Source organism: Periplaneta americana, chromosome 7 (assembly GCF_040183065.1).
Source record: "Periplaneta americana isolate PAMFEO1 chromosome 7, P.americana_PAMFEO1_priV1, whole genome shotgun sequence".
Classification (NCBI taxonomy): Eukaryota; Metazoa; Arthropoda; class Insecta; order Blattodea; family Blattidae; genus Periplaneta; species Periplaneta americana.
Genome location: NC_091123.1, coordinates 27,623,723 through 27,636,963, shown reverse-complemented (window position 1 = coordinate 27,636,963; position 13,241 = coordinate 27,623,723). Strand labels below are relative to the sequence as shown.

At 31.9% G+C, this 13,241-nt stretch overlaps 1 protein-coding gene across 6 annotated transcripts in view; it reads right to left on the bottom strand.

Annotated features, from left to right (window-relative positions):
* Positions 1 to 13,241, bottom strand: part of LOC138703012 (palmitoyltransferase ZDHHC3) — a 59,632-nt gene that overhangs the window by 45,023 nt on the left and 1,368 nt on the right. For 4 of the 6 annotated variants that reach the window (XM_069830512.1, XM_069830507.1, XM_069830508.1 and 1 more), the window contains exons 1-2: positions 12,972 to 13,238; positions 2,244 to 2,394 (exon numbers count right to left, since the gene is read on the bottom strand). In XM_069830512.1, coding sequence (XP_069686613.1) covers positions 2,244 to 2,324 — 81 coding nt within the window. In that variant the 5' untranslated portion in view covers positions 2,325 to 2,394; positions 12,972 to 13,238. Of the gene's footprint in view, positions 1 to 2,243; positions 2,395 to 6,726; positions 6,777 to 12,971; positions 13,239 to 13,241 lie in introns of those variants that run through there. The other 2 variants (XM_069830510.1, XM_069830509.1) reach the window with 2 other exon arrangements.

Below are 13,241 nucleotides of genomic sequence, written 5' to 3'. Positions count from 1 at the left end.
CTGAAGGTCTGGGGTTCGAGATACTGTGAACTCAAGTGACTGAGCTAGAAGAAATTAGCCAAGGCAAACGAACCGTGAACTGAGAACTGACAGTTCTGATTTGTAAATAGTGCTCTGTGAACAATCCAAGTAAATTGTCATTGTCGTCTGTGGAGTGCAATAACGAATACTGTGTTACGGTGTGGAGTGGAAATCCCATTGTTGACGGGAGTGTTTACAGTCAATTATAGCAAGTGATTATTATTGTTGCTTTGAATAAAAGTTACAATAAGAAACGTATTCATACAACTGTTTTCATTATTTATTGTATTTTAATGATATGAAATATGTTCATACAACTGTTTTAATTATTTATTGTATTTTAATGATATGAAATGTGTTCATACAACTGTCCCAATTATTTATTTATTTTAATTATATGAAATGTATTCAGGCGGCCGGGTAGCTCAGTTGGTAGAGCAGCTGGCTACGGACTGAAAGGTCCGGGGTTCGATCCCAGAAGGTGACAGGATTTTTTCTCGTTGCCAAACTTTCAGAACGGCCCCGAGGTTCACTCAGCCTCCTATAAAATTGAGTACCGGGTCTTTCCCGGGGGTAAAAGGTGGTCAGAGCATGATGCCGACCACACCACCTCATTCTAGTGCCGAGGTCATGGAAAGCATGGGGCTCTACCTCCATGCCCCCCAAGTGCCTTCATGGCATGTTACGGGGATACCTTTACCTTTTACTTTTATATGAAATGTATTCATACAACTGCTTTAATTATTTATTGTATTTTAATGATATGAAATATGTTCATACATCTGTTTTAATTATTTATGGTATTTTAATGATATGAAATGTATTCATACAACTGTTTTAATTATTTATTGTATTTTAATGATATGAAATATGTTCATACATCTGTTTTAATTATTTATGGTATTTTAATGATATGAAATGTGTTCATACAACTGTTTTAATTATTTATTGTATTTTAATGATATGAAATGTGTTCATACAACTGTTTTAATTATTTATTGTATTTTAATGATATGAAATGTGTTCATACAACTGTTTTAATTATTTATTGTATTTTAATGATATGAAATGTGTTCATACAACTGTTTTAATTATTTATTGTATTTTAATGATATGAAATGTATTCATACAACTGTTTTAATTATTTATTGTATTTTAATGATATGAAATGTGTTCATACAACTGTTTTAATTATTTATTGTATTTTAATGATATGAAATGTGTTCATACAACTGTTTTAATTATTTATTGTATTTTAATGATATGAAATGTGTTCATACAACTGTTTTAATTATTTATTGTATTTTAATGATATGAAATGTGTTCATACAACTGTTTTAATTATTTATTGTATTTTAATGATATGAAATGTATTCATACAACTGTTTTAATTATTTATTGTATTTTAATGATATGAAATGTGTTCATACAACTGTTTTAATTATTTATTGTATTTTAATGATATGAAATGTGTTCATACAACTGTTTTAATTATTTATTGTATTTTAATATGAAATGTGTTCATACAACTGTTTTAATTATTTATTGTATTTTAATGATATGAAATGTGTTCATACAACTGTTTTAATTATTTATTGTATTTTAATGATATGAAATGTGTTCATACAACTGTTTTAATTATTTATTGTATTTTAATGATATGAAATGTATTCATACAACTGTTTTAATTATTTATTGTATTTTAATGATATGAAATGTGTTCATACAACTGTTTTAATTATTTATTGTATTTTAATGATATGAAATGTGTTCATACAACTGTTTTAATGATTTATTGTATCTTAATGGTATGAAGTCTCAAGAGATCCGCAATTTGCCTCTGTTCCATGTACATACCCTCTTCCTTTGTGCATAACAAGCATTTCGAGAAGTCAATACACCAATTCGATAAAGATGTTAATCGTGACAAGTAACCAATATGAACATGGACACAGCAGATTTTTTTTTAGGTACATTAGGAATTAATTTTAAGTCTTTCAGTGAGTTTTCTATCTTGAATTTTGGTGTTCTGCTATTAAATTGTTGTGATGGAGTTAATTCTCCTTTTTTATAAGCTGTTTAACAGATTCATCTGAAAATCTATATTTTGTTTTTATGCTGATTTTAGTTTCTTTTTGGACTAATGTATATACTTTCCCATCACTGATTTATAGTGTTTAATTATTTTCGCTCTAATAAACTCTCACTTCTACACAGCTTACCTTAATACACCACACCCAACCGCCACAACATCTGTTGTGAACGTCTGTTTCTCTTCTGAATGAGGAGTATTCATACTCCATCCTTCATCAGCTGGCTGCAATCTTCTATGCCATGATACACCTTTATTAAGTCATTACAATTACGTCACCTCTGCAAGAAAATATAAATGTGTAAAACACAGAAGTAAATTACCAACTGATTAATATGCACTTACAGTATGAACCAATTTACACATTTTCTGTGCATGTTAATATACAGATACTGTTTTATAGATATTTAAACAATCGATGTTATGTTTTTTATTTAACGATGCTCGCAACTGCAAACATGACATGAGCCTGTCGCATTTAAGCACACTTAAAATGCCATCGACCTGGCCCGGGATCGAACCCGCAACCTTGGGCATAGAAGACCAGCGCTATATCAACTCGCCAACCAGGTAGACTTAAACAATCGACAGGACATACAAAATGACACTCCATGAACCCTCAAATGTTTAGATGCTCAAGAAGTATTCTTGTGGACTCTGTGCACTGCCTCATCTGCATTGTCGTTAGACTGTGCGAAATCCAGCAGGCATGTACTATTAAAATAGAAAGGTACAATTTCCTAAAATGTAACATACAAGATCTTCAAGGCAAAACGATATTTTTTTAAGAAACTGTATTAACGAACGATCTTCTCAATTTTCTAAACCATTTGTTTCTGGAGGTATGCAATATTGTGTTCATACTAATACCAACAGTAACGTTTCTACAAATACCACTGAAATATTTAGATGTACCGGTAGTTAGTTTAAATGTAGTCCAAAACATTACTTTTTATAATATAATTTACATATGTGAATATCACTAACATGGTCAAATTAATACTTTCGTTAGGCATTTAATTTATATTTTTGACACAAAACAAAAGGAATGAAGTTTCTGTTGTAGCCTAAATTACAGTTTAACTTTATTATAGTGTCATAGAAGGGACTAAAGAAATTATGTTGCAATAAACGAGCATCATGTATATATGCACACACGACGGTAATTTCGTAAGTCATGGCAACTATATTATATCAGCCAATAAAGTTGCAGGAATAGAAATTCACTATATGCGATTGAAGGTCATTGGAATGTGCTTCACAATGCTAGTACCAAATTGCGTCTGGGTACAGGAGGCAATGGGTAAGGGAAATTGAAAGATGTGTAAATAGAAATCATTGTTTTATTAAGCACAAAAGGAAACTAAGTACATTACTCATAGCTAACACCCTTCAAAATAATCCACCAAGGCTTCCAGGAGGCAATGGGTAAGGGAAATTGAAAGATACGTAAATAGAAATCATTGTTTTATTATGCACAAAAGGAAACAAAGTACATTACTCATACCTAACACCCTTCAAAATAATCCCCCAAGACTTCCATACATCTTTACCAATGATGATGAAGGCGCTGAATACCATCGGCTGTATGCTAGTCGTCTATTTGTACCACTTCTCGTCGAAACGCTGTTAAGATGTCCTCTCTGCTTGCAAACCGCTTCCCATGCAGCGGCTTCAATTGCTTCTTGTAGCTCAAAATGACAGCGATGAGCATTTCTGCCACAAAGAACTGCACTTTTCATGTATGGCCCCTGTTCATCTTGGAGCACAGCCTCTAGCATACTAACTTTTGCGTGTGCTGTCAACTAGCCACCAATGCACACAGACGCAATCTGGTGGCAGCATCCCATACAGTGTACAACAGATTTTCAAATGTATGTACTGAACTAACCACATTTTCGGTTATTTATATAACATAGTTGCCATGACTTTTGAAATGACCCTTTTTATATATATATAAAACATGAATTTCTAAAGAATTTACGCTAAAGCTGAATGTCTCTGTAAACAAGCTGCTTATAAAAAGTGTCCTTATAAAAATAATAAATCACATTTGTATTATACAGATAAAAAATTGTACTTCTTAATGACTATCCCTATAGCCGAGCTGTCACACCAGTTCTAACTGCTATAACCAAGTTCAACTGTAATATCTATTTCATGAAAATGTTTCACTCTTCAATATTCATAAAATAATTGTTTACCATTATTAAGCAGAATAAGTGAAAAATAAATTTCAGAAGCTTTAATGCATATATTTTAATTTCGGAATATGTATGATAAGACTTTCTTGTGTTAAATTTTAACGTACCTTGTTTACATGTTTCGACCTATTTTGGGTCATCTTCAGAACTGGTCGTTGTTGGTCTTGGCGCTTCTTGTTGTTTCCTGTGTGGGTGCGTTCGTAGTGTAGAGTCAAAGAGTGTGTGTGTTTTGAAATTGAGTTGTGTGTTGAGAATATCGTTGGGTTGTGTTTTCGTGTGTCTGTATATTTCATATTGTTCTAGTGTGTTGAGTTTCTGGCTTTTTGGTTGGATGTGCAGTATTTCCATGTCTGTGTTGATGTCTCTGTAGGTGTGGTTGGCATTTGTGATGTGTTCTGCATATGTGAGGTGTTTTGTAATTTTGTTATGGCTGTGATGTGTTCTTTGTAACATGTTTGAAATAATCTGCCTGTCTGATCTATGTAGAAGTTGTTGCAGGTGTTACATTTGAGTTTGTATACGCCTGTGTGGTTGTATTTGTTTGTTTGTGTTATTTGTGTGTTGAGATATTTTTGTAATGTTTGCAATTTCAAAACACATACACTCTTTGACTCTACACTACGAACGCACCCTCACAGGAAACAACAATAGGCGCCAAGACCAACAACGACCAGTTCTGAAGATGACCCATAAATAGGTCGAAACATGTAAACAAGGTGCGTTACAATTTAACACAAGAAAGTCTTATCATACATATTCCGAAGTGATACAGTGTTAAAAGTTGTGTAATCAAGATTTATATTTTAATTGTAATGTAGTAATAATTTACTTAACAATTCTTTCAAACTGCAGATTATTCAGAATCAAAATTCGATTTGGGTGAGAAATGGCAGATAAATTTTGCTTGGAGCCCTCTATCAAGGATAAAGTCTATTATGTGTCGTAAATCTACGACATGGACGTACAGTCTTACTTCTGAGCCAGAAGAAACCATGGTACAACTCTATTACCCATTATAATCCACTATCTTTGGCCAGGGTTGAATCTGCGAATCTCAGATTCAATGGCCAACATGGTAACCACAAAGCCACTGAGGACAGTCTTTCAATGTCTGTATTGTAGTTGTATTAGTGCTACAGCACCACTAACAGCTCTGCAAGATATTATCCAAAAAGCTGAGACAAATGATAATACGATCTTTATTCTATTTACAATATCACATTGGAAACTGTTTGTTTTAAAATATGAAATAGTATTTCTGTTTAAATAATGTTTCCTTGGTTATTTAAAAGATTCACACTGATGCTCTTTTGTGTGCTGCTTCAACTATTTAAATAACTATAAAACAGTACCTTCAATACATAGGCACATACAGAATGAATCGTAAGTAATTTCGTTAATTTCAGGGGGTTATTCTTTAAAATATGTGAAACAAAATTAGTTTAATGCAATTTTGCTCGTTTTTTGCTCCCTTTTCAGGATAAAAATCGTTTTATATGAAACATTTCATAGCATGTTTTGTGAAAGCCCAATTGCTTAGTAAATTTAAGACAGCAATGTATTATGATATAATAAATGGTTAAAAGAATTTTAGTTTTGTCCTTGAAATGCGCAGAAATTTGATCCGAACAAATGTAACATTGTAAAATTCCTTTGCAGAACGAAAAGTTACATTTGTTCAGATCAGATTTCTCCATATTTAAAGGACAAAACTAAAATTCTTTCAGTCATTTATTATCATAATACTACACTGCTCTCTTAAACTGATTGAGCATATCGGGAATTAAATCAAGGCTTTTACAAAACACGCTATGAAATGTTTCATATAAAACAATTTTTATCTCTAAGAGAAAGCAAAAATTTTATTAAAACAAAAGCAAAATTGTATTAAACTTTTTTGTTTGAAATATCTCAAAGAATAACCCCCCTGAAATTAATGAAATTACTTACGGTTCACCTTGTATAGTCTACTTACTTAACATGATTATTTTTTCGAGAATAACACATGAAGATTAAATGGAATTAATATAACAAAATCAATTTCATTAAGTAAAAAATAAATTCAAATAAGTACTGCTTAAAATTTTTACATTCGTACTCGTAATAACAAATTGCAATAATTAAAGTACTAGTACTGCGTAAATTTTCAACAGTAATCCTCATAGCATTGAGGATTATGAACAGTTTTGATCAATTCTACACTTCCAAAAGTAATGTCCTTACTTACGCCATTACCTTATGAAACTGTCCACTTACTTCAATCAGTTTGTGAATAAAGGCAGCATTAAATTTGCCAACACTGAAACACATTATCTTCAAATTTCGCAACAAATCTCACTACTATGAAATACAGTAGTTTTTCGTAGCTTTTTTTTTTTAATTCGTGACGCATAAATTATTTATACTTACCACTTTACTAAATAGGCTTCCTGGTTCCATGTCAGTAGGTTTGCTGTATCTAGGTAAAAAATTCTGCATGTTGTATAACTATTTTAAAAATAAGCATGTTGGTGCATGGAAATGCGGACTCTAGTGATCAATAAATAGCTTTCATTGCGTCTTTACTTGTTTGTAACTTTCTTATTCTGTTAACTGCCATTGTTTGTTTGTTTGTTTACTTGTTTGTCATTTTTCTTATTCTGTTATCTTTCATCATCTATTTGTTCTTTTTTGTTTTGTATGCGTTGTCAAATGGCAGCCTCTAATTTGAGAAAGCTCTGGTAAATAAATAAAACTTAACAATTGAATATCTAGTGTAAATCACGAGGAATGGAATTATGGTGTTGCCACTATAAAACTAGGAGAGTTCCTCTGTTCCATGTAGTAAACAGCATTTAAATAAATTTATAGTTACTGAGTTATAGAAATTTCTTATTCATAATGTTCGTCCCAGACAGCATGTATTTAATTAAATTACAGATTATAAATAAGCTTATATCTTGTTTAATTCTTTGCCTTAATATCCTTTAAAGTGCTGTGTGTATAGAACACGTTCAGGCTTGAATTACTCTGCTTTAACTCGAAATTTTAATCTACAAAAGTACGTAATAAAATAAATTAAAAAGTCTTCTCTATTAACATTTGAACAAATACAATTAGTTTTTTTAAAGTAATTTCTTAATTTGTTTCTAATAGAATAATAGCACAGCCTAGTATATATAGTCATGAAGCTCAATACGTAGGGAATATGCATCTGTAGATAGTTGCCAACCACTAGGATCGCTACTATCGCCTCATCAGAGACAATGCGAAATAGTACCGGCATAGTCTATTGTTCCAAGTACCCTCAACTAACATCTTTCCATTTAAAGTATTTTGACCTGCAGCTAGCCTATTTGGGTAATTTTGCAACCGTACTACTCTTAGTCATTACAAGAGAGAGAGAGAGAGGGAGCGAGAGATCCCAAAATGTTGGGTAACTGTCCTTTTTTTTAAGGGTAACTATTAAAAGGCTTATCCTATTGATCAGTCAATAAAAAGACAATTTAATTTCTTAATTAAAGATTTTTTTCTTTCTCTGAATATTAATTTTTTATTATTTACAATTTAGCCTACATATTATTTAATCGAAGTGGTTATAAATTAAAACAGCAGCTATCTCTAACCGAATCATTTTATATTATTCATTTATAATGATTGTACAAATGATAATTTACAATATGTAATGAATCTCTCAAAACATTTAGTGCTGTTTCTTCCATAGATGAACAGACTGTGCAATCCCAGGGTCAAAAACCTCCCATATTATAATCGGTCTTGTAACTTATGAAAAACATAAATTAAGTGCTAAGAGTGGATTTAGATCGGAAGAATGCATTTCAAAAACTTTTTGTTATGAAAAAACAGCATGACTAGATAAATTAGACATGCTAGTAATTTTCTGAATATAAATTAGACAACATTTTATATCTGGAGTAAGTAAGTCATAATCATTAATAATTAAGTGGATGTAAAAATGGTCGAGAGCAATTTAGTCTCGTTATTAAGAATACCAGTAATTTTGTTTTTTTTTTTTTGTTGTTGTTTAACTACGCTGTATCAACTACTAGGTTATTTAGCGTCAGTGGGATTGGTGATAGCGAGATGGTATTTGGCGAGATGAGGCCAAGGATTCGCCATAGATTACCTGAAATTCGCCTTACGGTTGGGGAAAACCTCGGAAAAACCCAACCAGGCAATCAGTCCAAGTGGGGATCGAACCCCAGTAATTTTAGTTATTGCATGAAATAACTATACCGGTACAATTAGAAAGTATGTACTGTTAATCTTAAGACATATGACACAGATTCAAGGATCAATATTGGGTCCCCTACTTTTTCTAGTGTTTATAAATGATCTTGTCCCCCTTATAAAAGATGTAGGTCATCCCATATTATTTGCAGATGACACAAGTATAGTAATTACAGCCAATAACTCCAACACATTCCAATCTTCAACAGAGGAAATTCTCTTCAAAATATGTGACTGGTTCTCAGTCAATAAATTAGTATTAAATTGTAACAAAACTAACATAATTCAATTTAAATCCTGTCCAAATTCAACGTCGCAAATTTCTAGTGCAATAATTAACAATAGATCCCTATTAGAAACAACAACAACCAAATTTCTTGGCTTAAAAATCGATAATGTGTTAAATTGGAAAAATCATATTAAAGAAATTACCCCCAAACTAAATTCAGCTTGTTTTGCTATTAGATCTATGCAAAAGATAGTAAATATCAATACCTAAAAACAATATACTTTGCATACTTCCACTCGGTAATGAGTTTTGGAATAATATTCTGGGGAAATTCCACAGATAGTAACAATATATTTCTATTACAAAAAAGAGTAATTAGAATAATAGTAGGTGCCAAATCTAGGGAGTCGTGTAGGACTATTTTAAAAAAAACTACAAATAATGCCCATGGCTTGTCAGTATATCTTTTCATTAATAGTCTTCCTCGTATGTAATCGTGAAAACTTTGTAACTAATTCAACAGTTCATAGCATAAATACACGTCAAAAAAATTACTTTCATACTCCATCGGCAAGTCTATCGTGCTGTCAAAAAGGAGTGCGTTATATGGCAGTAAAAATTTTTAATAGCCTCCCTATCGATATAAAAAATGAAACTCAAAACATAAAATTATTTAGGGCCAAATTAAAGAAGTACCTAATTTCTCACGCCTTCTATTCTGTAGGTGAATTCATGACATTCAATAACACTTCATGAAATTGATACTAAAACTATGTGTTGTACTAGTAGACTATATTGTAAATCTCGTCTGTATATATTTCATCTAGACTGTGACTATAAATTAAGATTTTCTAATAGTATTAAGTTTTTTGTCTTGTTCCATATTCTAGCTGTAAGCATGTATGAATACCATGGAATGTTAATAAATACAATACAATACAAGTCCCTAAGTGAAATAAGTTTATTTTCATATTATCTGTCCTTGAAAACAAAACAATGAAATGAATGACAAGGTTACACTGCAAAACTAAAATACGCTACTGCATTTTGGATTATTTAATGCTATAATAATTAGTATACTATGATATTACCAATTGAAAACTTAAAGAGGAATGTGGATCCATATAAAATGAGACTGTAATATGATATAACCTGCTATCTCAACACAAATAACTATGAAACAAGTAGTTACAGGAAAACAGTGTGGCACAGTTTCATTTGAATAATTTACTGAGTCATCAAAAAGTCCTGTAGTAATGACAAGGTCACTGTAAGCAAACATGATATGCCATATTTAACTGGCTTATCTGACGAATAATTCAGAACCGGAATACAGTGTTGGTTAAGGTTTCTAGGGAACTTTGCATGACTTGTAGTAAGTTGTCTAAAATATACACACTTTTTTCATACCTAAATTATGTTATACACTTCGCTAGGTGTGTCCAAGTAGTAAGTTCTAATTGGCGGTAAATAATATGCTGAAGTTTTTTAGTAGGTCAAGGCCATTTAAAGGATATGAAGGCAAAGAATTAAACAAGATATAAGCTTATTTATAATCTGTAATTTAATTAAATACATGCTGTCTGGGACGAACATTAAGAATAAGAATGTTCTATAACTCAGTAACTAATAAATTTATTTAAATTTATTTGCTCTTTGCTACATGGGACAGAGGAACTCTCCTAGTTTTATAGTGGCAAAACCGTAATTCAATTCATCGTGATTTCCACTAGATATTCAATTGTTGTTAAGTTTCATTTATTTACCAGAGCTTCCTCAAATTAGAGGCTGCCATTAGACAAAGCATACAAAACAAAAAAGAACAAATAGATGATGAAAGATAACAGAGTAAGACAAACAAACAAACAAACAAACAAACAAACAAACAAACAACGGCAGTTAACAGAATAAGAAAGTTACAAACAAGTAAAGAAGCAATGAAAGCTATTTAGTGATCACTAGAGTCCGCATTTCCATGCACTATCAAATCTCGAAATATGCATGCATTCATGCACTATCATGTGACAAAACATGCGCAATGAAGCAAAAAAAAAAACGGTAAAAATAGGCACTATCAAAATTGAGTTCCGCATTATATTACATTTTTATTTTATTTTGAAACAACGCACTACAACTAATTCCTCAAAACTTTCTTCGCTTAAGCTCATGTATTTATCTAAAGCATGTTCCTGAACATAGAAAATGGAAATCTTCTGCGGACCTCTGGAAAAAGAACTAAGAGGCTAGTTAAGTGCTTTGTATGGAGTGTGGCATTGTATGGAGCAGAAACATGGATATTACGACGAAGCGAATAGATCATTTGAAATGTGGATATGGAGAAGAATGGAACATATGAAGTGGACAGACAGAATAAGAAATTATAGTGTGTTGTAAAGAGTGGGTGAAGAAAGAATGATGCTGAAATTGATTAGGAAGAGGAAAAGGAATTGGTTGGGTCACTGACAGAAGAAACTGCCTACTGAAGGATGCACTGGAAGGAACGGTGAATGGGAGAAAAAGATATCAGATGATAGACGGCATTAAGATATATGAAAAACTTAAATTATGGTTTATTTAACGACACTCGCAACTGCAAAGGTTATATCAGCGTCGCCGGTGTGCTGGAATTTTGTCCTGCAGGAATTCTTTTACATGCCAGTAAATCTACTGACATGAACCTGTCGCATTTAAGCACACTTAAATGCCATCGACCTGGGCTGGGATCGAACCCGCAACCTCGAGCACAGAAGGCCAGCGCTATACCGACTATGCTACCAAGGAAGATATATAAATCAAATGAGAAGACAAAGAGGAAGGCTGAAAATAGGAAAGACTGGAGAAAGCTGGATTTGCTATGAAAGACCAGTCTTTGGGCAGAACACAATGAATGAATGAATGAATGAATGAATGAATGAATGAATGAATGCATGGTAACTTACATATGAATTCGAGCTATAGTCATCACTGTCTCTTAATGCAACCGGAAGAATTAGATAAATGGAAAAATTCAATTGACACCTCAGGAATCGAATCCTTCTCATTGTGAATTGAACCCGCAACTTTCCGGTTTGTAGTGCAGTGCCTTAACCGCGATCTTGCCGTGCGCCCCGAAGAAAGGTGCATGCACTATCTAAATTCTAAATATCTAAAGCAAGGGATCATTGTCAGTATGTCGCACAAATAATCAAAAATCAAAGAAATATAGGCTAATGGTTTCAGCTAACTTATACCCCTTTGATTCCAATTAAAAATAATTATGTCTATTAAGTGATAGGAAGAGGGATGTGGAAGAGCACTCTAGTGGGACTCCTTCAGAATCTTAAGACATGCAGCTGTATTGACAGATGACACTATACAACTGTGTCACCATGTATCTACTAATTATTATTATTATTATTATTATTATTATTATTATTATTATTATTATCATTATCATCATCATCGTCATTTTTAAAACATAATACATAATGTACCAAAGACATACCCTGTCAGATGTTGACGGAAAAATAACTAATAAATAATACTTGACACCCAACTATTATCTGGCACGATATAAGTTATACTAATATTTATATTAAAAATACAAGTTTCATTATACATTCTTAGCATGTTGAAATCGAAGAATAAAAAATTTCTATATTTAGGCCTAACTGTAAGGAAGTGAGAGAAAAAGTATTTGTTCTTTAATATCACATAGGCTATAAGAAATACAATGAATTCTTATGAAACATTAATTTATTACAATCATATTTATGAATATTTAACGTATTTGACACTACCCTACCTAATTTATGAATTACCGCATTATAATGATCTATCAATCATGAATAGATGCACGACATGAAATCTGAACTTCTGAATATTTACTCATATGTATTACTTGTATTTTCGCATGCTTATAACATCTACATATGTTTAAAATTAATCACGCGACTTCATAGATATTGGTTCTCTATCAGAATATTAAATGCGTTAAGTTCTTAATTGATGTACACACAAATGAATCTAACCTATAACCTGAAAAATATTCATAGGCTGTACACCATAAAATCATTTCTTTCAGATGAAAGGGGAAACTATTTTTAAGAAAATTATACATGTCAACAAACGCCTCTAAAAATGTAATCAAAATACATACGAGTGAAACATTTGTATACTCACAACTACAGTGGTTTGACAACCAACAAATACTAACCTAACTTTTCACTATATATTCCGATTGGTGAATTATGCCTCTTACTATTCGCACCACATTTCTCGTAATGTTTTTATTATCACAGTACTTATGCAGATATTTCTTTTCTATTTGATATTGTTAATAACCATACTACGCACAAAAACAATGTCAAGCACTTGACTTTCCTCCCAACTCCTAAACCATGTAATTCCTTCCTGCTTACGCACTTTGATGTTCGAATGTCTTACAAACAGCTGACATAGTTCCGTCAAATAACTACAGAGCCAA